General features: G+C 42.6%; 1 protein-coding gene across 7 annotated transcripts in view; it reads left to right on the plus strand.

Moving 5' to 3' along the window:
- TANC1 (tetratricopeptide repeat, ankyrin repeat and coiled-coil containing 1) overlaps window positions 1–24,543 on the plus strand; it is a 206,615-nt gene that overhangs the window by 84,615 nt on the left and 97,457 nt on the right. For all 7 annotated transcript variants that reach the window (XM_064484816.1, XM_064484813.1, XM_031451472.2 and 4 more), the window contains exon 4: window positions 7,798–7,998. In XM_064484816.1, the coding sequence (XP_064340886.1) occupies window positions 7,798–7,998 (201 nt within the window). The remainder of the gene's footprint in view (window positions 1–7,797; window positions 7,999–24,543) is intronic.

Raw genomic sequence — 24,543 nt, forward strand, 5'->3', positions numbered from 1 at the left:
TTTTCCGTTTGTGTAGCCTTTTCTTGCATCGTGAAAACGTTCGCCCCTTTCCCCTATGTCCTGGGGGCACCTACTCAAGCTTGTTCTCTGTCCCTGAGTGGACTTTCTATAGTGTTAGTTCTGCATTTTGTGCCTGAGAAGTGGACCAGAATTTGGCTATTGCTTTGGAAATGTCCTTGTTTTCCTTTTGTTCTCTTTAATCTTAGTCTATACCACAGAGGAAGTACTCAAGAAAAGACACCACCTGAAGGGTATAGGGGCCGAGTCCTCCTGTATTGTCCTGAGAGCACCAGGCAGTTCACTGACTTTCATCTCAGCCTTTTTTGTTTGAGTCTTCAAGAAGACAATCCCTTTCCTCTCACTAATAAGCTATGTTTTCTCAGTCTCCCATCATTTATTATTTTGAGGGGGGTGTTTGGGAGTTGGCTTTTCATGGAAAGAGAAAAGATCTCATCAGCCCTTGTTTTATCTAGTAGAGTCTGTTGGTTCCTGCTGGTGGGCGTGGGGTGGAGATACTGGAGCTGACAGCAGGGCAGGGGACAGCTGTCTCCTCCATCCTGCGGGCTGAAGCCTGGTTAGACCGCCAGTTGTTGCAACGAAAACAAAGGATGCTCCATTTGTCATCCTTCAAATTACTGCGAATTCTTTCGTTTTCGGCACTCTCTTATCTGTTGGTATAGTTTTTACACTTGTGGGTTTTATTCTTTCACTTTGTCATTACAGGTATTTAATCGGGGTGTTGGGAGGACTTTGTGAGGAGTGTTGGCCAGATGCAGTTTTAAACAGAAACAGGAATTCGTGCTTTCACCACCTGTGCTGTACCTCCCCCTTCCCCGCCTCCCTCCATACTGGCTGTTCCCACTCCGCCTTTTACCTCTGTATTCCTTGGTCCTGTCCTGCCTCATTCCTTTCCCTTTTAGCCTCTGCTTTTTTCTCTACCTGCCATCTAACTGGCTGCCATGCTTACCTTTCCCTCTTTGGCCCTCCCTCTGGCAGACGCGTTGTTTCCCTGGGGCTCTGGACTACCCTGTTTGAACTGTATCCACGAGTGTGCCTGCGCTCCACTCCCAGCGACAGAGATGACCAGGACCCGGAGGAGCCAGGCTGGAAGGGAGGAGAGCGGAGATGGGGGCGGCACAGAGCCCGTCCACGTGGGGGCCAGCGTGCTGGTGCTTTCGAGAGCCTGACCACCTGCACGGCAGGGCCCTGGGGCTCCTCTTACTCCCCTGTCCTGTGTCCTCAGCCAGCCGGACACAAGATCACCTTCGACCAGTCAGCACACACGCTGTCACTCTGGACAGTCTTTGTGGAATGGAACTTCGTCTCACCCACTTGCCAAGTTAGGCCCTAGCGTGTGGCCCATGTAGACTTATAATCTTCATATCTACATGTGGCTCAATCCCAGGGAGTGTCCATTTAAAATATTTATAGGAAAAGTATGCACATTGAAAAAAATGTCAACCATTTGAAAGTGTCTCTAGCTCCCATCCATGCTCCCAATTCATCACTTTCTATTTCCAGAGGCAGCCCGTGCTCCTGGTTCCTGGGTGTCCCTGTAGAGACCCTCCATGCGTGTACAAGTGTGTATGTTTACATATGCTCATATGTATCCATAAACATAGAGTGTGTGCACACATGTGTGTATGTACGTACACACTCAAGAATGCACATTGTGAATAATGGCAACTTGTATTTTAATCATCTGCATGATTGAGTATTCCCTCAGGTTTATTTTCCTTTTCATCTCTACCCCACTCCCCTGCCTCCTTTGTCTTGTAATAGGATCAGAAATATTTCACATCTTTTTGACCACTTTCTTGTGGTCTCACAGTCTTGAATGGTTCTCAGTCTCGGCAGTACATGAGAGTCGACCTGGTGAACTTTAACTGCCGGTGCCTGAGCTGGACCCCTGATCGCTCACAGCAGCCTCCCTGGGAAGGGCTCGGGCTCCCTTCTGTGCAGGGACTGGGAGCTGAGGTTCCAACTGGGTGCAGAAGCGGCAGGTCGGGCAGATCTCAGAATCGAGTGTGGAATTTTTAATAGGACCCACAGACCTGGGGAGCCAGTTTATCCCGACACAGAAGTGTCGAATAATGAATTCCATGCAGATTTAAGATGAACCCTGAACCTAGGTTGCTTTTGACCACGACGGCCCCACCCCTTCATTCATCACCCAGCCAGGCAGAGTGGCAGGATTCTGTGTCCCATGTGGCGAGAATGGCATTCAGCACATCCACCCCGAACGGAGGCAGCAGGCCCAGAGGCTGCAATAATTAATGAATGTACAGGACACAGTGAAATGAGAAGGAACTATTTAGGGTTCTTGATGACTAAACATCGATCTCAGACCCACTTCGCTTGGATGGTGACAGCATAAGGTGTGACTGAAAGAAAATTAATGATCTCTGGGCCTGGGTGCCTCCCAAACGGAGTGTTCCAGGAGCGCTGTGGATCTAATTAATCAGCCAGCACGAGCAGTGAAAATAGATGAGGGAACAGGTTTCTTCTCACGGTGGCCTGGTACTGCGTGTAGACCTACATAGACTATTTTTGGCTCTCCCTGTGAAGTATATAAAATGACATAATGTTGGAAGGCATATCTCAGGACCTTTTCTCAGGGGAACAGTACCGAGAGGATGAACCTTGGGTCGGACTGCTGGGTTCAGACTTAAGGCTGCCATTTTGCTGGTGTCCGTGGGCAAGGTACTTGACACTGTCTGTGCCTCAGTTTCCCCATTGAAGGAGGGACATGGGAATAGCACCTCCTTCATGAGGTGGTTGTGATGATGTAAAGTGTCTGAAACACTGTCTCAACACAGTACATCTGAAAAAGATTTATTATTTTAAAGTGCACCCCTCTGGGGCTTGGGAGTGAGAGTGTTTCTGAGGTCATATACATATTCTTAAAGCTCAGAAACTCTTTCGTGTTGACATGCCTTAAAGGGACATCTTTAACAATTAGAGAGGAAATGCCAGTCTGTTTACTCATCATCTGTTTTGGGATGAAGTACATTTGGTTCTTTCGAGTATTAGGAATAAAACTGTGAGGATAGTATTTACTGAGCTCTATTTAGAACCCACTTGGAGTTTTGAAGACAAAAGGGTAAACTTGTCCTACTGACCAGGTTTTTCTGTACTCTGGGGTTAGCCGCTTTGTTGCCTCTCAGCGGCATTGTCTCTCAGCGTTCTTGTTCGAGAATTAGTCATAACTGTGTGAATAATGTTTTGGAAAATTGCTTTCTTGGATACAATAATCTTAACTTTCTTTTTGGAAATGCACATTAACAGTCAGCTCTGGCTGGATACTTGGGGAGACCCTATAAGACATAAAGGGCTTTATAGTGCTTCCAGTTGCAGAGAGAGCCTTCAGAAGGCTCCAAAAATGATACTGGATCTTGTGGGAGGAAATCTTTTCCAATTGTCTAGGTTTCTGTAAATGAATATGAGTTTATATGGTTATAAAGCCTTATGATGGAAAGTATGTTTAAGAAACGTTAATGCACTCCCAGGCAGGTCCACACAAAAGATGCTCTAACACATTTAATGCCCTAGTTAAATGCACTGCACAAGTCCCGTTCTCGGGAACTGGATAAACAGAACATCTTTTCTCTTTCTATTCTAAGCTTCCATTCCCCCCTCCTCCACCTAGCCACTTCAATGGCACAATAAATGGAAATCTTCCTTCCTGCATCTGCAGACCTATTTACCTGAATGTCTAAGCTCACCCTTGCCTTTCTCAGGTCTGCTGTTTCTGAAATGCACTTTTACTTTCATCTCCCTGGCTTCGTTGCCCTCGTTTTTTAAAGCCTTCCCTAATCCTGCACTCCATGTCCTTTAATCTGTAATGCTGGACATTGCCATTCTGCATAGTCGCCTTTAAACATTCATCATCTCCCAGATTCACATTTTCTTTCATTATGAGTTTAAATCCCTTTTCACAGTCTGTAATAGTGGGAAAAAAATTAAAATACAGAACTATTATCAAAAGCCATTTCTGCCAGTTTAAAAATCCTTATTGAATGGCTTTATCTTCTTTGATAATTGCATTATTTTTGCAAACTGTGACTTGGATTTACAGTTTTTTTTTTGTGTAACTATATATGTGCATTTACTTACATTTATTATATAGTTATATATATATATATGTAAGTGTATTTGTTACAAACAGGAAGAACCCATGCCCTTATGCTTCTTCTGGTCTTTTATTTTTGTAACTCAAGAGAATTGGTGATTTAAAATAAAAGGTATGTGCGTGTGTGTATGTACGTGAATGATAGAGACTGTGTGTCACCTGCAAAGCCTGAATTTTCATAGCAAAAATGTGCTGACCCCTTATAGATATAACTCATTTAAAGACATGTCTATTTTGGGTACCTCCTTATTTTTCAAAGTTAAGCTCTTAAATACACAGAATAGTGAGTATGTTAGTGCCTGAGCCCCCAAGCCAGCTGGGGGGACTTGGGGAGTTCTAGCAGTGGCCCCTGCTCCTCACAGTTAACCCCTATGCCTTGGCTTCTTATCTGTGACTCCATAGGATGGGACTAGATGCTGTCTGAGATTAAAAGCATATTGGGGTGGATGGGAGTGTCCAGTGAATAAATGGGAGACACCCACCGGGGGACCTGGAGGTGGCTTGGTAAATCATCAGTGGTTGATAAGGTGGCTTTCCTGCCCTAGAAGGATTGCATCATCCTACCTGGCCTGGGCGTTTCTGCTGCGGCGATAGGAAGGGAGTTTGAAGTGTGCTCCTGATCACATAATTGAGGTGGGGAATAAAATAGGTCACGTTAAAAGAAAAACATCTAATTCAAGGCTGAAAAAAATGTGCCAGCCATACTGGTTGTTGCAGGAAAATGGTTTTAATTTCTCTTAAACCTCTTGAAGCATCTGCTGAGGAATGTTAAATCAACCGGAGAATTTCTGGTGTCATGTTGCCCAGAACCGATGTTGTATACTCCTTAAGGATGCCCTTAAGAGACTTTCACTTTCTACCACTGGCGTCGTGGCGTCCTTGTGATGCCCTTGGACTGACTTTGACCCGAAGCCCTTTGCCTCCTCCATTTAAAGAGCCAAACCACAGAGCACCATCCCCAGGTTCTAAGCTGCTGGATCGCCCACGTAGAGCCTCCTGTAAATACATAAAGCAACTCTCCCTGCATTATGCCTTTCTAATAAAAGGAAGCTGGAAGTTTAATTGTGTCTGAAAAACAAACCTCACAGAACAACATGTTTGGGACTGATGTTATAGTGAGATGTCAAAGTAAACTTGAAATAGGAACCTTTCCTCTCTAAGCCCCGTTTTATTGCAGACCACGTAAAATCAAAGTGCTGGAGCACAGCTGCTCCAAAGGCTGAAGGTCTTCATGGTTATGGCTTCCTTTGGAAACTCAGCCCCACCAGACTTGCAGTTAATGAAAATATTTGCTTTGCTTGATATAAACAAAGTTTATGGGCAGAATTTGTAATTAGTAAACTCTTTAATTCTCTCTTGCCCCTCAGTCCCCAGTTTCTCTTGTATCGCATTGAAGAATTCCAAGTATTTAAGAAAATAAACCTTTTCTCAGTAATGAGCTTTACAGTTTTCTTTCTGGTGTTGTCATAATAGGTGCATTTCCCCCTAATTTTGTGTCCTCATCCAAATCGAGGGACTTGAAGTCTGGGGCTTGTTTTTGCTTTCAGTCAGAAATACTCGTGTGTGAGTGGGACAGACAGGGCCTTGTCACAGTGCCTGCTCCTGTCTGGCCATCCCGTAGCACTTCCAGTGCTCAGGTGGGTGATTAAGGCAGTAGCAGGGCAGCCACAGGGCAGCGTAGCTCTGTTCAAACCACATGGGAAACCAGTGTTGCGTCTTCAAGGCCCCCACATTCTATGTGTGTAACCCCCTGGGGCTGTGGCCTCAGTGCTTTCCAAGTCTTTGTCTCCTAGGGTTTCCTGCCAAACATCCAGGAATCAGGTGGTCAGGGGTCTTTCTTGGAGGCATAGCACCTGCTTACTTTCCTAAGATGAGACCAGTGTGGTGGTGGGGACTGGTCAGGAGAACCAGATATTGGACCAGAGGAAACAGCTGTCCCTTCAAGTGTCACAAGTCTCAGCATGGTGGGCATTCAGCCCCAGTGGCATTTGGTGTTATGATGCAAACCTTCCCATCCTCGTTCTGCCTTAAGATCTGTTTCATTGCCAGACAGTTGAAAGAGAGAGAGATAGCTGATGCTTCATGCCCTGGCTTAAGACATCAAGGAGGTGGTTTTTGAAAGATTTCAGGCTTGTCCATGGTGGTGTAGGTAGTGTAAGCCTCGATTCTGCATCCTGGGAATTGGTAGTCAGTGGTAGCTTACAGTGCTGGCTTGGGAAGCTGGGGGCGGGGGACGAGGGTACTAGGGGGACCAAAGCGGGAGACATTGCAGTTCTCTTGGACTTACTTAGGAGGTAAGGATCTCCTTTGAATCCTGCCTTCTTCCCTCCCTCATGGACAGAGCATTATTGCTCTTGGGTATTTGCATAATAGTCTTGTTTTTTTAAAATTCTAGTGAGGGTTTCCTGCTAATTCGGGTTGTTTCTTCAAATACCAGTCATTTGGGTATTTAGTGATAAATTTTTAGTTTCCCAAGTTTATTAAAATCCGTTCAGGCATAGCTAGCCCAGCTGAGACTGAAATTAGCTTTCTGATGGTGCCAACTCATGCCTTGTGGAACCCATGGTTTTCCTGTTCACAGCTCTGCTGGTTTTGAGTTGTGTTTGAAAGCCATGCCTGAGCCTGTTTGCCTGTTTTAAACACCCTCCTGCTCCCCGCTGCCCACTAGTCTGTGGAGGGGGTAGCTGTATTTCACCGTGCCTCCTAACGTGAAAAACAAGGGCAATGATGCCATTGCGAACTTGACAATTGGGGTTGTATCCTTTCAGTGTTGTACACAAAGATCTGTAAAAATTGAGTTCCTGCTGAGCTAGACAGGTTTATCTTTTATCTTTTTTGTTTTTATTTTGGGGGGAGGTAACTAGGTTTATTTATTTATTTTAATGGAGGTACTGGGGATTGAACCCAGGACCTCATGCTTGCTAAGCACACACTCTACCGCTGAGCTATACCCTCCCCACTAGACAGGTTTAAGTTCAAATCCAGGCCTTGATTTTTTGGAGTCAGGAAGGCGTGATAAGGACCAGTTAGACAATTTTCATCAGAGAGACTGGTTTGCTTGTGGAAAGCTTTCTATATCTTTCCAGTTCTGCTGTATATAATTTAGAGCTTAAAGATGCTTTTTAGTCATCAGCATAATGAGTTACCTCCCCCCCTCGCACATTCTCAGTTGTTTCTTGGTACATACCAGGGGGTAAGGAGGAAAGTGCATCATCTGAGGAGTTGAGGACGGGTTGTATATTTTTTGGAGATGCTATTGTGAACTGACATACTCATTCCTTGTGTCCCCTCTACGTTGTAACTGTGTTCTCTGAATTTTTTTTTTTTGATGTGTCTACCCTAGAAAGTTTAATTTCATAATGTAAGCTTGTTTGTCCTTATATTCATTTAGGGGTTGAATTCCAAGGAGAAATTGCTTAATCAGGGGGCCATGGTTCCAGTCTCATGACTAAGGGTTTGTGCTGGTTGTGGGAGGGTGGACCCTGTGCCATGGGGAGTATGGAGTCGGTGAGATGAGAGAAGAGTCTTTTTTTAAAAAAACATTTAAAAAATATTCAGTGCACACATATGGCATGTGGGAATTCTAAGAATGTAGTTTTTAGGAGTTAGATTTGCATCTGGCTGTCATGGATGGCCTAACTGAAGGTTTTCTCTCTCCACTCCAGGAGGTGACTTTGGTCCAGAGACTTCCCCTCCTGTCCTGCCCCCTGGCCATGGCGGCGACTTTTCTGTGAGCAGCCTTCCGGTAGCCGAGGACGCCTACAGGGTGAGCTTGGCCAAAGGTGTCTCCATGTCTCTGCCTTCATCACCTCTGCTGCCTCGACAGTCTCACTCCGTGCAGTCAAGATCAACCAAAAAATCCCCGGGTAAGCGAGCAGCAGAACAGCTCCAGACTAGCTCCTGGGTAATACTTGGGTTGGAATTAAGCCAAAGAAGTGCTAATAAGAAATCTTCTGGGAGAAGGTTTTTTCCTTTATGATGGTAACTCCCAGAAGAAGGGAATCTTAAAAAAAAAAATTATGACTTGAAAAGATTTGTGTCTTTAGTTCAACCTGTGTATATAAACTACTTTGATTGCCCAGGCTTGACTTGTACCAAGATTCGAGGTCTTGTTATCAGTGTTAACCTTACCCACCAGTTTTGCTATTTTCTTGTTCACAAATTAGGGTAGTGCTGAAATCTAAACTCGTTGTGGTCTGTTTAAAGGTTATGGATTTTGGCAAGTATGATCTGACGACAGTCTGTTTATTACTGCACAGTAATGATACCCAGTGTTGCATACTGATGTGTTTTCATTGATGACATCATCCAGCGTTTGAATGGCTATAAAATTTAACTGGTGAAAATTCAGACTTGTAAAGGAACAGGGCAGGGGACTTACAGATTACTTGTCTGAAGTACTTTGGCTTCCCTTATTGTTACCAACTTTTTACACTTAACGTTACCGATAAAAACCCAAACATTATTTAACATTGATCAGATGTGAGGAAGGCCTTTCCGTAATGCTGATACCTGGAATCATCAAAGTTCTTTGATCTTCTTTCAGGTTTTCTGAGTATTTGTTTATGGAGGGCAAGATAAATTGGGGCCTTATGGTTATGTGCCAGTGCAAGGGTTCTTCTCATTGACACACAAACATGTTTGAAATTGGTCTACACTATGCCCTGAGGCTGTGAAATTGTTATCTGTTTCTCTAATTTCCTAAATATGTGTACTCCTTGAGATGTTGCATGTACTATTTCTGAATCATTTAGGGGATAATTGCAGTTTCTGTGGGAGTAAAATTAAGAGGGTAAACCTGAAGGCTTTGTGCTATGAATTGGTGAATGTCCTGAGTCTTTCATTGTTCTAGAACTTTCTTAATTTGGACAGCATTGTTTACAATCCAGTCATTAGCTGGAACTTGGAAACCTTTTTGGTATGAAGTGATTTCCTGTGCCAAGGAATCTGACCTGTTTATCAGTATTTGGGGAAATTCCTGGAATGTCCTTTCTTCCTCCTCTTGGCCCTCCCGCTCCGGCCATATCTCTGTCAGATTTCTTCTCTTCTCTCAAATCCCAGTTCCCACACTGCCTTTTTTGCTAGTCACCCCCATTGGAAGTACTCTCCTTTTAACAAACTGTGCTCAGCATTTACTTTTTCTCTTACCAGCCAGGTTATTTGTCCTTTTCCCTTGAGTCAGTGTGTGTACGTGCTTCCTACGTCTGACAGCTGAGGGCAGGCCTGGTGTCATCTCCAAGTGCAAACATCTACATAAACCAGATAGTAGACTTTCCTTCCTGCTGTCTGTGCTGCTGCAAATGAATCACTGCTGGCTGGGCGCCGGAGAGCCTCTGGGGAGTACTGCATTTCAGATGGAGTTTTGTTATTAATAACAAAATCAGTGTTAGTTTTAGTGGGACTTCAATCCTTAAAAAATGTTTCCAGCTTTATTCAGATATAACTGACATATAACATGGTAAGATTGAGGTGCACAATGCATGATTTGCTATATGTGTATATGGCAGAATGATTACCACAATAAGGCTAGCTAACACATTCATCACTGCAGTTACTGTTTATTGTGTGGGTTGAGTGGAACATTAGGTAGCAGTGAATGGCATGGCCAGCTTGGGCAGTGTGGGTTGCCAGCAGGGTCTGACACTGAGGCTGCAGGCACACCTGGGGAGAAATCCCTGACAAGGCCTTGTCTCCTGCGTCCCGACCAAATTAGGTATCTTTGGTTTTTGAGAAAGTATCCCCATATTTGTTTTTCTCCAGAAGAATAAATTTATTTCTGCTAAACACTTTGCAAGGCCTTTTGAATAGAAGGGAGTAGTTGGTTCTGCAGCATTCAAACTTTTAATAAATTGAAGGAAATATTTTCCATAGTAGATGCTTTTGGTCCAAATGATAAATATATTAAACAGATTCTTCTCTAGCAGAGCAGTGCTTGTGGATTGCCCACATTTGTACGGCAAGTTAGTGTCTCACACTGGTCATTTGACTTCATTATCTTGGTAATTTTAATTCGAAAAGAAAAGTTAAAGGCAGAGATGCTTGCTTAAAAATGGCAGTGACTCTGAATACATCAGTGTTTAACACACAGAGATTTCTGTTGTTAATCATATTGCTAGAAAAATATCCAGAGCCCTAATGTTCTACCTGCCTGTTAAAAAAAAAAAAAAAGAAATAGTTGACATATGGTTGTGAACATGCACTGGATTTAAAAATAGCCATTTATTTAAAAAACTAGTACTGTTGTTACTGATGATACAGTAAATACGGTGAGTGAGCAGAGTCCATAGGTGTAGCCCCCCAACCCCACCCAGTTTTCCCAGACCATCGGGCTGGGCTTCAGAGGCACATCAGTTTTCAGACCCAGCTCTGAGTTACCTCCGAGACTGTTCTTCTTTGTAAGATTAGACTCCTTTCTCTTTTTGTTTAAGAAGGTACTTTTAAAAAACAAAGAACCCCCACCAAACCCAAACCTGTTTTACTTGTTTGGATAGAAAGTCTTCACTAATTGATGCTAATCAAGAAACTGTTGGACCGGAACTATTATGCTAGCAAAGGTCAAATACCATAGACTCCTGTAACCGGCACTCAGCACAGCCTGTATGAATAATGAAAGTCTGTGTCCTAGTACAGGTGGTGACTGGCTCCTGGGTCATGGGAACTTGGGACCAGAGAAAATGCCATTAACCTTGCAATAATATGACCCTGTATTTTACATGATTGAGTTTTTTACATCCCACTTACATTGCTAGCTATTGTTTTTATTTACTAGGTGGTAACCTTGCTCCACCTTATTTAATTTTTTTTTTCACTGCTAGGTCTTAAGATTCAGTTTCCTGAGTACTGTTTCAAATTTTTTGGGTTTTTTTCCCAAATGAAAAATTTCTGGTAATTAAAACAAGGACCAGTATCCATTAAAGTAATTCTGTGCCTGTTGCAAGCCTTTTTGGATTAAGAATTCATTAATTGTAATGCATCCTCTGCCAGAGAAGAGCAAAGCCCATTTCCTGTGACTTGTTTATTAGTAACATCATTTGTTACTTTATATTTGGATTACATTTCCCAGATCACTTTGGGCCCATTATGAAACAATCAGAAGGAGGCACGAAGCAGCCTTTTAAAATCCTGTGAACGGGGTACAACAGCAGATGGTGAAAAGTGGGTGATACTGCTTTTCTCATCCTCACTTGTATGGGGAGCCTGGGTAGTGCTGGTTTGCTGGTTATAGTCGTCTTGCCTTAATCATGTTTTCTCTTTCCATGGTTTCAGTTACCTACGGTCAGTTGGCGTCCAAAAATATTAAATGGATAATTCCAGAAGTAAACAATTCATAAGTTTTAAATTGCACGCCGTTCTGAGTAGCGTGATGCAGTCTCGCCCCGCACTGCCTGGGCTGGGAACCCTTCCGTTGTTTGGTGTGTCCGGTGTATCCCGGCCATTACTCACCGAGTAAACCCCTCGGTTATCAGATCCACTGGCGGTGCTCGTGTTCACGTAACTCATACTTTACTTAATAATATCCCAAAGCATAAGATGAGTGATGCTGGCACTTCAGATACGCCAAAGAGGAGCTGTAAAGTGCTTAAGTGAAAAGCTTCTTGACTTAATAAGGAAAGAAAAAAAGTCACATGCTGAAGTAGCTAAGAGTTACGGTAAGAACAGATTCTCATACGTGAAATTGTGAGGAAAGAAGAAGAAATGTGTGCTAGTTTTGCAGTCGCACCTCAAACTGCAAAAGTTATGGCCCCAGTGTGTGGTAAGCGCTTAGTTAAGATGGAAAACACGTTAGCTTTGTACTATAAGATACTCTGAGAGACACCCCATTCTATTTTATTATTTGTTATTGTTAATCTCTTACTGTGCCTAATTTATAAATTAAACTTTACCCTAGTTCTGTGTGCATAGGAAAAACACAGTATGCAAAGGGTTCAGTGCTGTCCATGGTTTCAGGCATCCAATGGGGGTCTAGGAACACGTCGGGAGCTGCTGTATCTGCACCTCTGCTGTTTCCAGTCCCAATTCTGTCTCAGTTGACAGAGCTGATGTAGCAGTTTTGAAAACCCCTCTGGCTGTCTGTTTCTTTAAGGGAAAAACCTCAAAGTTGACGGGCTGTAAAGTGAAAGTCATTCTGCACTTTGATTCTTGGACCATGAGTTAAAGTCTATGAAGGCCATCCTTCCCTCACCCCACTAGAGTGTTTCTTGTAGAAAATTTGGAAATTCCAACATAGAGACAGAACTTCTCTTAGTGTTTTGATTTTCTAAATTTTTTTATTGATTCCTCCTAAACCCGAGACCACTTGTGCTCTGCCATTTTTTTTTACTGAATATTCTGTCATGAACAAGTTGCAGTTTGCTTGAAGAACTTGATATTTAATGTCCATTGTTTCAATATTCCATAATTGATTTTTAACTAATTTCTGTTAGATATTTACATTCTTTTTTAGTTTTTTTTTAATTGTAGTGTGAGCCAAGATGCTTTATTTTGCTTTTGCTATTAAATGCCTATGAATTTTTTTGAATTTTATTTTTAATTGTGATACTCATAACCAAATTTACCATCTTAACAATTTTTAAGTGTACACTTCAGTTGTGTTAAGTACACATTGTTGTGCATCCAGTCTCCAGAACTCCCGATGTGAGTATTTTTTTGAGTAATTTTTACATGCCTCTGATCTCTCGAGTGGCAGTTTCCAGACGTGGAAGTATTGAACTAAACAGGCTGCATTTTTAAAGATTCTTGGTGTACATACTAACCAGTCACTCTTCGAAAAGGCTGTATTGATTTCCCATTCCCTCCAGCATCTTTGAGAGGCTTCCTTTTGGAGTTAACATCTTCTGGAAACAGTCTTGAATGGCCTATGTTAGGAGGAGCTTTGTCAGCCTAGCTGTGGACCACTGAGGATTAGCAGGAGGAGGCAGAGAGAAGTCATCCTGTGACCCTCCTCTTTTGAACTTCCCTTCTGCCTGCGCTTCTCAATTTCCATTTTCTTTCTTTCTGATACTGATGAGGGAATTATCACAGCTGAGTCAGATCGAGTCCATGGTCAGCTGGCTTCTAATTTTAGCTACAGCCACAGTCTCTGTTTTGTGTGAGGCTCATGGAGGCTCAGAGACATGTTAGGGTCGGCAAGGCCTCTAGAGCACAACCAGTCAGGCCTCTTTGCAGACAGGGAAGCAGAGACCTTTCATTATGGAACTCGCTCCAGTGTGCAAGTTATTGGTAGAGGTTGGCCCAAGTCCAGTTTCCCTTGTGTGATCCTGCTCCCTCCACCTCTGCCACCCCGGTGTGTTCTCCTGTGCCAGTCTGCACTGTTGTGTCTGTACATTGTTGACACATGAATGATGTGGCACTGTGTTCAGGTGATGCGCACAGGGGGAGGCTGTAGGCTTAGGGCTATGCACACATGCATCTGTGAGTCTTCTTCCCAGGGAGGTGAGGGGCAGCACAGGAAGCACACCGCCCCTGCACATGTCTGCTGGTGGAACCAGCTAGTTCTAAGCCCTGCTGTCACCTCTGAGTGGTCAGGTCACCATCAGGGCTCTGCCCTTCAGCAACGAAGTTCCCCCTGCTATGGTGAATTGGACAACTTTCTTTGTTTCCTCCTGCAGACTTATTAGATGATTGCCTCCTCCAGGGAGCAGGCAGCCCTGCCTGTGCCTTACTGCTTTGTGGAGCCGTGACCGGGACGGACGGACGGACGGACACACACACACACACACACACACACACCCACACCCACACACCCACACACACACACCATTCTGTGTTCACACGCAGACCTGTGTGCATTTGGTTTGTTCCACTGTAAACCTGAGGACCTTTGAGTGTCGTTCATTCTCCTAGCCGTGAACCCTGGTTCACCCTCGTATACAACTTGGCTCTACCATGCGATCACGCCTAGGAATTTTAAAGACTGATGCCTGGGTCCTACCTTCAGAGATTCTGATTTAATGCATATGAGGTAGGGCCTGGGCATTGGGATTTAAAAAAAAAAAAAAAAGTCTTCCCAGTTGATTCTAATATGTAACAAAGTTTGAGAACCACTGATAAAGAATATGCGATTCTCACAAAATTCCTTTTCAATGTGAATACATAGATATTTGTTATCTTTATTTTCTAAATTTTAGAAAGAATATATGTGGAGGAAAATTCATTACAAAAATGCACAAAGTAAAGATACAGTAAATCTTGGTTCCCCGGTACCCCTAGAGAGACAGCCACTTCTGACGCTTGGTTGAATGTCTTTCTTGGCTTGTTTCTATAGTAAGTAAATGATGGTAAATATCTGTCCACTCCCCCAGCATCGCACATGTAAGATGGTCCCGGTTTCCCACTAAATAAAGAAGTGGAAGAACATTCTTGTATATTAATAAAGGCGTCTCTGATATTCTCATTGGATACACTGTGAAAGTGGGATTACTAAGTGAAAATTTTAAAAATTAATGTTGTGAATGGATTATTGTATACTTATTGGTCATTTGTACTTTTTTCTTTGGGGAATTATTGTGGTATTTGTCTGCTGTTCTATTGGGGCAATGTATATTTCTTACTGAATTATCACAGCTTTCTTGTTTAAGGTCATCAGTTGTGTAATTCAAAAATTTTCCCAGTTGATCATTTTCTATTTAATTAGGTCTGTAGTGTTTTATGACTCTCAATAGTTTGTTTTCTCAATTCAGACTCACATATTTTTCCATTGTGATTTATCCCATGGCATTTAAACAAAAGCTTTATTGAGATATTTTTACATACCACGTATTATATCTCCCTTAAAATTTATATATTATATCTCCCTTTTAAAAAATCCATTTGCATTAGCAATTACTCCATATCTGTCCCTCGCCACCTCCTCTCCAGTCCCACACCTTGTGGCCCTAAGCAAACACTAATCTATTTTTTTCTCTATGGACTTGCCTGTTCTGGGCATTTCATATAAGTAGAATCGTACAATATGTGTTTTTTGTGACCAGCTTCTTTCATGTTACAGTGTGTTTCTAGGTTCAGTGGTTTTCTGGGTTCATCTGTGTTGTAGCATGTATCACTACTTCATTATGTTTTACTGCTGAATGTTTTATTTTATGTATGTGCCATGTTTTTTTTGTTTTTAACTCATTCTTCAGTTTATGAACATTTGAGTTGTTTCCAGATTTGGGGTACTATGAATAATGTTGTTATGAACTTTTGTGTATGCGTTTTTGTGTGGATGTATCTTTCTTTTCTTTCTTTTTTTTTTTTTTTTTTTGAGATACATACCCAGAGTGGAATTACTGGACTACTATGATAACTCTATGTGTAACCTTTTGAAGCACTGCCAAATTGTTTTCCAGTTGCTTGAACCATTTTTTAATCCCAGCTACAGAGTGCAAGGTTTCTGATTTCTCATCCTTGCTAACAACTGTTGTTATCAAATTTTTTTGAAGATAGCCATTGTAGTGCATCTGTGAACTGGTATCTCACTGTAGTTTTAGTCTGAAGTTGTAAGGATTCTTTTTATATTCTAGATACAGGTTATATAGCATGAAAATATTTTCTTCCATTCTGTGGGTTATCTTTTTCACATTCTTGATAGTACTGCTCTAAACACAAAAGTTTCAAATTTTCATGTATTCCAGTTTATTATTTTGCCACTGTCTGATTAATGTTATAGCTAAGAAACTATTGTTTAATCCAATCTCAAAGATTTATGCCTTTGTTTCCTCCTAAGAATTTTATAGTTTTTAATTTTTACATTTAGGTCTAGGATCCCTTTTGAGTTCATTTTTTTGTGAATGGTGTGAGGTCGGGGTCATCTTTATTCTTCTAAATGTGAATGTCCAGTTGTCCCAGCACCATTTATTGACAAGATGATTCTTTTCCTATTGAGTGGGCTTTGACCAAGTCACTGCTGTGCCCAAGCCAGCCCTGCTGTTGCGCTTCCCCTTTGCTTACTCCCTTCCCTGTGCCCTAGATCAGATCTTTCTCCATCTGAGTTGACTTCAGTTGTGGCTTGCGTCTCTTGCTCCATCCAGCCTTCTTCTGTGTCTCTTCTTTTCTCCATGTGAGAAAGAACTTCTTGCTCCAGACACCTGTAGCCCTGTGCTCCTCCTCTGTCTGCACAGCCTTCTATGGCGTTCTCCATCCTGGCAATCCACACACTCCTTGTGTGTGTCTGGGGCTCTTGTCTTCGTTTCCCCTTGGAAGCCTTGGAAACAGGATCTAATCACTTTCTTCAGATGGTCACCCAGGTGATGGGGCACAGATACGCACCTGTTAAAATGAGTAGGATTTTAGTAGTCCCCATTCATCAGCTCCTGTGATTGGCTGAAAATACTATTGGACACATAAGCAATTTAAGTGTCACAGTACCTTCCATTTGTAAAGCTAGGAACATACCTCTCCCCATATCTAGAGAGAACTGATCCTTAATGAAGGTCCTACGTCTCTCCCAGGACTTTGCTATCATTGGGGATGAGCAAAGAGGGGTATGTTTTAAGCTGGGTTGTCAGCGGCCGTCACATCCCTCCTTTTCTGTGCTCCTGTCACACTCGTATTTTCTCAGGCTTTTGCCATTTTTTTGCTGCATGTTTCCCGCTGGCTGCAGTTAATGATGACTGGAGGTTTTATCCAGTCACACTTTGCAGCAGTGTCAGCTGCACCCTGTGGTGGTGTCAGATGGCGGCCATCACAAACCCAGAGCCATGCTCCCAAATGAGGGTTTTCCCCTCAAGAAAGCAGGTGCGGGCAGGGGCAGTGGTGGTGAGAGTCTCTCCTTTCTGATCATTTCTGATTCACAGAGAAACACAGAAGTCACAGAAGCCCACGGAAGCTCTTGCCTCGGTATCTAACATTAACGAACGTTAGTGTGAGGTCAAAACAGTCAGGAAGGGAAGACTGATGTTCTCGCCAGAATCCTCAGTTTGTAGGGAAGCAGGTCTGTGGGTGGGTCAGCAGGAACGGCGGGCTGTGTTCCAGCCAGAGGGCGAAGGTGTGCAAAGCCCGAAGTCGGGAAAGGAAAGTGGCCATAGAATAGTGACCCCGGAAGTCAGTCAGAGCTAGAGTGCCTTACCAGTGGAAAACCCGGACCGTCAGGAATCTTCATTATTTGGGCCTGGAGTGTTGAAACCAATAAGCTTTGCCTCTGGGGCCTTCTCTAGAGTCACTAGCTAACAGTTACAAATAGAACGCTTCTGTGCACAAGGGTTCTGAGAGAGAAAATTCAGGAAACTCTTCCAAGATGATGACTTTCTCATCACTTCCATCACCAACCAAGTTCTTATTGGTCAACGATCCTAAGTGGCAGTTAATGAACTCACCTTTTTTAAAAAATAGAATTTATTTTAGAGCAGTTTTAGGTTCATAGCAAACTTGAACAGAAGGTACAGAGATTTCCTGTTTATGCCTGACCCCCACAAATGCATGGCCTCCCTCATTATCAGTATCCCCCCCAGAGGGTACATTTGTTACAGTCAATGAATCTGCATTGATTTTTATCACCCAAAGTCCGAAGTTTACATTATGGTTCACTCTTGTGTTAGACATGGTCTGAGTTTGGACAAATGTGTAATGACATGTATCCATCATTATGGTTTCATACAGGATATTTTCACTGCCCTAAAAATCCTCTGTGCTTCACCAACTCGCCCCTCCCTCCCCACCTCACCCTCTAACCCCTGGCAACTACTGATCTTTTACTGTCTCCATAGTTTTGCTTTTTCTAAAATGTCATATAGTTGGAGTCATATATTATGTGGCTTTTGCAGGTTGAATTTTTCATTTAGCAACACACATTTAAGGTTCTTCTATGTCTTTCCATGGCTTGATAGCTCATTTCTTTTTAGTGCTGAGTGATATCATTGTCTGGATGTGCCACAGTTTATTTATCTGTTCACCTACTGTAGGACACCTTGGTTGCTTCCAGATTTTGGCAATTATGAATAAAGCTGCTATAAACATCTGTGTGTAGGTTTTTGTGTGGACATAAATTTTCAACTCCTTTATGTAAATACCAAGGAGCGTCATTGCTGGATCGTATGGTAAGTGTTTAATTTTACAAGATACCAACAAACTGTCTTCCTAAGTAGCTGTACCCATTTTGTGTTCCTGCAAGCAGTGAGTGAGAGTTCCGTTGCTCCACATAATTGCTCGCATTTGTTGTTATTGTTTTGGATTTGGGCCTAATAGGAGTATGGTGGTGTCTCATTGTTTTACTTCGTGTTTTCCTGATGACGTGTGTTCTGGAGCATCTTTTAATATGCTTATTTGCCATCTGTATATTTGCCTGGTGAGGTGTTTGTTAAGATTTGGTCCATTTTAAAAATCAGGTTGTTTTTGGTTTTTTTCTTGTTGCATTTGAGAGTATTTTGGGTAACAGTCCTTTATCAGATAGATCTTTTGCAAATATTTTCTCCCTGTCTGTGGCTTGTCTTCTCATTCTCTTGGCATTGTCTTTCTCGGAGCAGAAGTTTTTAGTTTTCATGAAGTTTAGCTTATTAATGATTCCTTCCATGAATTGTGCCTTCGGAATGGTATCTAAAAAGTCATTGCCATACCCAAGGTCATCGAGGCTTTTGCCTAGGGTATCTTCTAGGAGTTTTATAGTTTTAGGTCTGTGATCCATTTTGAGTTAATTTTTTTGAAGGGTGTAAGGTCTGTCTAGATTCATTTTTTTTTGCATGTGAGTGTCCAGTTATTCCAGCACTATTTGTTGAAAAGATTTTGCTCCATTGTATTGCGTTTGCTCCTTTGTCAAAGATCAGTTCACTGTATTTATGTGGGTCTATTTCTGAGCTCTCTGTTATGTTCCATCGATCTGTTTGTTCTTTGCCAGTACCACCGTTTTGATTACTTGAGTTTTATAGTAAGTCTTAAAGTTGAGTAGCATCAGTTCTTCAACTATTTTCTCCTCCTTCAATATTATGTTGACTATTCTGGGTCTTTCCTCTCCATATAAACTTTAGAGTCAATTTGTCAGTATCCACAAAATAACTTGCTGGGATTCTGACTGAGATTATATTGAATCTGTGGATCAAGTTGGGAAGAACTGACATCTTGTCAACATTGAGTCTTCCCATCGATGAACATGAACCATCTCTCCATTTCATTAGTTCTTTGGTTTCTTTCTTCTGCATTTTGTACTTTTCCTAATATAGATCTTGTACTTTGTTATTTATACCTAAGTGTTTCATGTTGAGGGATGCTAATGAAAATGGCATTCCATTTTTAATTTCAAATTTTACTTGTATGAATGATGATGCTAGCGTGTAGAAAATTGATTGACTTTTGTGTAGTAACCTTGTATCCTAGAAGCTTTCTGTAATCCCTTGTTAAAGGAATTTTTTGGTCAATTCTTTTAGATTTTCTACATACATGATCATGTCATCTGTAACATCAAAGATAGTTTTATTCCTTCCTTCCTAGTCTATATGCCTTTTATTCCCTTTTCTTGCCTTATTGCATTAGCTTGGACTTCTAGTACGGTACTGAGAAGGAGTAGGGAGAGGGGGGACATCCTTGCCATGTTCCTCATCTTGGTGGGAAAGTTTCTGTTTCCACCTTTAAGTATGATATTAGCTATAGAGTTTTTATAGATATTCTTTATCAGGTTGAGGAAATTTCCCTGTTTCCAGTTAACTGAGAGTTTTTATCATGAATAGGTGTTAGATTTTGCCAAATACATTTTCTGCATCTATTGATAGGACCGTGTAATTTTTCTCTTTAGCCTGTTAATGTGATGTGTTACATTAATTGATTTTTAAATGTTGAACCAGTTTTGCATGCCTGGGATAAATCCTACTTGATCGTGATGTGTAATTCTTTTTATACATTCTTAGATTCAGTTTGCTGATATTTTGTCAAGAATTTTTGCATCTGTGCTCTTGAGAGATATTGGTCTTCAGGTTTCTTGTAATGTCTTTTGCCTGGTTTTGGCATTAAAATAATGCTGGCTTCATAGAATGAGTTGGAACGTATTCCCGTTGCTTCTGTCCTCTGAGAGAGATTGTAGAGAATTGGTATACTTTCTTTCTTAAATGTTTAGTAGAATTCACCCTGGAACCGATGTGAGGCTGGTGCTTTCTGTTTTGGAGACTTGTTAATTATTGATTCAATTTCTTTAATAGCTACAGGCCTACTCAGATTGAGCTCACTTTTTGAAAAGCCTAGGAGATTAAATTATCCACCATAAGTTAGGGACTTGTGAGTCTCTGGTTTTCACTGAGTTGTTAATGACCCTGATAGGCAGAAGTCTCCATCCAACCCAGTCTTGGACAAGTTGGAACTGGATTCACCACCCACTCGGTGTGCTCAGTTAAGTTACAGGTGTTTTCTCATCTGGACAATGCAGGTAATAATGGTGCTTCTCTTATAGGGTAAGTGAAATTGAGATGTAGATGGTAAAGCTCTCCTTCGGTGATTGCTGTTTCAGTGTAACCATCTGCCTGGGAGCCCATCTTCTGCTTTCTTCATCTGACTCGGTGGCCGTGAATGAATTCTCACAGTATCGGTCCTCTTGAGCCGCTGTCATCAGCCAGATGCTTCCCAGTGGAATTTCACCCTCAGATCTGTACACTTTCTGGCAAGCATATGTCTTCTTGATGTGCAGCAGGCTTTGTTCCCTGTGAACAAGACATGAAAGCAGCATAACACAGTGACTGACCCACTGTCTGGATTCCTGTCCCAGCTCTGCCATCGGCTGCTTGTGTTACTCATCTTCTCTTGGTTTGCACGTGATTCGTATGAAGTAATTAAAATTATGTCTATAAAATTGCTCTGTAAGGGAAGTCAGCTCTTAGAACTAGTGATGCAGGTGCAAAGGTTTAAGAAAGCAGTAGTTCTTAGCAGAAAAGTGTTACTTAGGTAAAGCAAAAAGGTGGGATTCCTGGTGGCACCCTGCCTTAGTAATTGGTGAAGCTTCTGTGAGCTCTTTATGGAAATGAGAGATAGTGGTACATGGAGCTTGATAGAGAATACGTGCTCCAAAATTGTCCAGATGTCTGCACCAGGCAGTGAGAGCAAAACTCCAGTGGAAGCTGAGCAGACAGCTACTTACTATCTAAAGCTAAGCCTGAGAGTAGAGTTACAAAGTTGCTCCTTATGCGGGTATGTGAAAAAATCAGTGTGTAAGGCAGAAACCTTTACATCAGGTTACCCTTGAAAATCCCTTTACTTGCTCGTAAATGCCACATGCAGACACGTCTCCGGATGGTACCGCCATTTTTCTTCTGTTATTGACACAGATTTTGGGAGTTTGGATGAGCTCCTGGTGAAGCAGATAGCTTATACTTGGGACTGCCTTGTACCGGAGATACGTAGCTTATACATCAGAATCCCACTATGTGAGAAGCATGTAGGGGCTGAGGGTGGCTGAGTGAGCAGCCGACATGTGTCCCTCATCTGCCAGTCACTCCCCATCTTGTAGAGCACATGTATGTGAATGCAGGCGAGGTAACTGCTCAGGTTACAACTCCGCTGTAACGCTGGAGGCGAGTGTCATCTGAGAATGCAGCGAATGCTACATGTTATGGACACTTCTATCTCCCGCACTTGAATGTTTCACAAGGGCTCTGGATGTTGACGGTTTTCAGTAGTCAAAAGAAAATGCATGCCTGTTGCAGACATCCTAGGGTCTAGTGTTAATATTTGACATGGAAATTAGAGGTCTTGGGTGAAATTTAAAGGCTAGGAATCTCCTGTTGTGTCAGTCAAAGAAGGATTGTATACTTTGAGCTCTTTAGTAAAAATGCATCAGAGATTTCCTTTATTAAAAACAGTTTACTTTTACAAAATAATTTTACAACTTTTGGTCAGTTCTACATTTCCTATTAGAGCCAGATGTGTGTGTGTGCATGTATATATGCATTCATACATGTACACATATTAAAATGTGAGTATATGCATGCAGAAGATCTGCAGAGTGCAGGATTGTTTTGTTTGTTTTTTAGTTTTTAGAAGTTGTGAGTTTTAGGCAGATCTTACCTGCATTAGATAAGCTTGAACTTTTGTATACTCCCCCCTTTCCCTTGCTGCCTTCTAGTTGGAGAAATTCTCCCTAAACTATGTAGTGTTGTGGGAAGTTTCTGGCCATTAAAGACAGGCAGACCTGGGTTCAAATCCCAAGTCCCTGCTCTAAGTAGCTGTGTCCTTGGAAGTTACTTGACAACTTCTCTGATGCTTGGTTTCCTCATCTGGGAGTGAGAATACATGCTCTACCGTATTGATCTTTGAGAGGATAGAGGGAATGTTGCAAGTGCCTGGCTCCTGAGACATGCTCAAGAAATGCTTCTGTGGGCCCTGACTTCTGATGGGGTAATTTGTCCTTTTCCTCCGTGGTCAACCTCAGTCTGTTTCTCTGACAGGGACAGCAGGGAAGACAGGGAAGACTCCACTGCTTCATGCAGGGACCTCTGAAGTCTAATTGTGGGTGTTTGGATTTGGGTTAGTGAATGCCAAGGAAAGTGTTTAAACCAAATTGTTACCATTTGGATTTGGGTTCGTTAGTTCTGGGCATAGCTTTGCTGAGGAGCTAGACTCATCCAGGCGTCTGGGGAACGGTCATCAGATATTTCATCGGTTTTCATTTCCTGTCGTATGTGTTTACGCCGCCACCCCTGCTAAATGCCTTGTTAGTTTATTCTTGGTCCTGTTGTAGCTCATATCGAAAGCAGTAAAGATCAGTCTATGAGAATACAAGTAACCAAGTTTTGGAGGAGTGTGGGAAGCAAACTGATGCTGGCGATGATGAGAGTGAGAGTAGGGAACCAGTTGAGCGTCCGTGTGTCGTCTTGAGGTGGTTTGCTTCTGCCTGGCTATGGAAGATGCTTTGGAACGGCTACCTGAGCCCTGCGAGACTCTCAGTCAGGAAGGAACGATGTCACAGGCCAGGTCAAGGAAGTACACATTTAAACAGGTCCTGAGGACTTGATTATTTGCTTGCCGTTAGGTTCTACTATATATTTTTCTTAAATTTGTGATGTTTTAATAAGCAATTGAGATATAACAGGCCCTTTTAAGGCAGGAAACATGTGACTGTAGCTTGAGACCTGCAGTCACCGTGACTTACTTGCACTGTTGCTCGTAGTTTCTTCATGATACACAGAAAGGGAAAAATAAGATGTGTTGAGTCCCACACGTTTTCTCCGAAATGAGAAAGGAACGTCCTCGAAGACTGCTTTACAGAGTTACATTTTTATTTGCATTTGGACACCCCTTTATTATTTTTGTGAAAAATGTTTCCTCCTTTCAAATGGGAAAGTCTTAGTTTGGCTGCCCTTTAGCCTTTAAAAATAGCCCCTTTTTATGCACTGCTGCTCTCAAGAGCTCCTACGCCCCAGCTCTCCTGGACTGGCTGGCAGCTAAGAGTCTTTCCAAGCTTCCTTCTGAAGAGGACACTGGGTGGATGGGACTTTTTTTGATAGTAACTTTTATTTTTCCAAATGGCCTCAGGGGCACTCTGACTTACTTCCATCTTTGCTTCACTCTGAATTCATGAGGCTCCATAAACATTGATTTTATACAGGGTTATCGAGCGTCAGCTACGAGTTGGGCTCTGGCTTAGAGGTGAGGTAGATAAAAAGGTGCGTAAATACTTGGCCCTCAGCTTTGAGGGCCTCCCAGTTTAGTAAGAGAGGTGACAACTTTTAAGATATTGAAGTGTCTACAGAGGGTTGTGACCCACACGCTTTGAGGGAGCTGGCCATGTTCCAAGTGTGGATGACATTGGAAGGTGTTCTTTAAGCATGACTTGGGGGTTACATGGCAGACAGGGGTTGGGTTGGGTGGGAAGACTGCCCCGTAGGGGAAGAAGAGCCCTGCAGGAAGTCTGGATGGGCTGCAGTGACTGGGTCTCACACCGCATCTTGGGGCAGTTAGCATTCGAGATGAGGACGGCAGTACTGCGGGGGGGGGGGGGTGCAGGGAAGATTTGATTCTTCTGGCAGTGGTGTCTTATTCTTTGGACTGTTTTAGACTGTTTTAAAGTAGAGAGATTAAATAAATAGATTTGAGTTAGAATAGTGACCATTTTATACAGGCCATCTTGGAGTTGAGATTGGTTGGGACTCTGCTAATGATTCTGAGGAAGTCTAGTGGCTACAACTTTGGCAGTGGCAGAGAAGAATGGAGGGAGGTGGGGTCTATTTGAGAAAGCTTTAGGAAAAAGGATCTGTGGGTTGTGGTGACCTGCTGGTACGTGAGAATTAGGGAAGGAAGACGAGTGCAAAGTGGCCCAGGGTTTGCGAGACCTTGTCATTTCCTGGCACATACGGGACACGTCTGTCCAGCAGTGGGCTGTATGGACTGTCCTCTGGAGCACTGCCCTGCAGTCCAGAGGGCTGGGAGTCCAATCTTGGCACATCCTATAACGAATTTTCTGCACAGCAGTTGGGAAGCTTGCTAAGCTCTCTAGCTTGGTTTTCTAGGTGCATCCAGAGTCAAAC

Source organism: Camelus dromedarius, chromosome 4 (assembly GCF_036321535.1).
Source record: "Camelus dromedarius isolate mCamDro1 chromosome 4, mCamDro1.pat, whole genome shotgun sequence".
NCBI classification, from domain to species: Eukaryota; Metazoa; Chordata; class Mammalia; order Artiodactyla; family Camelidae; genus Camelus; species Camelus dromedarius.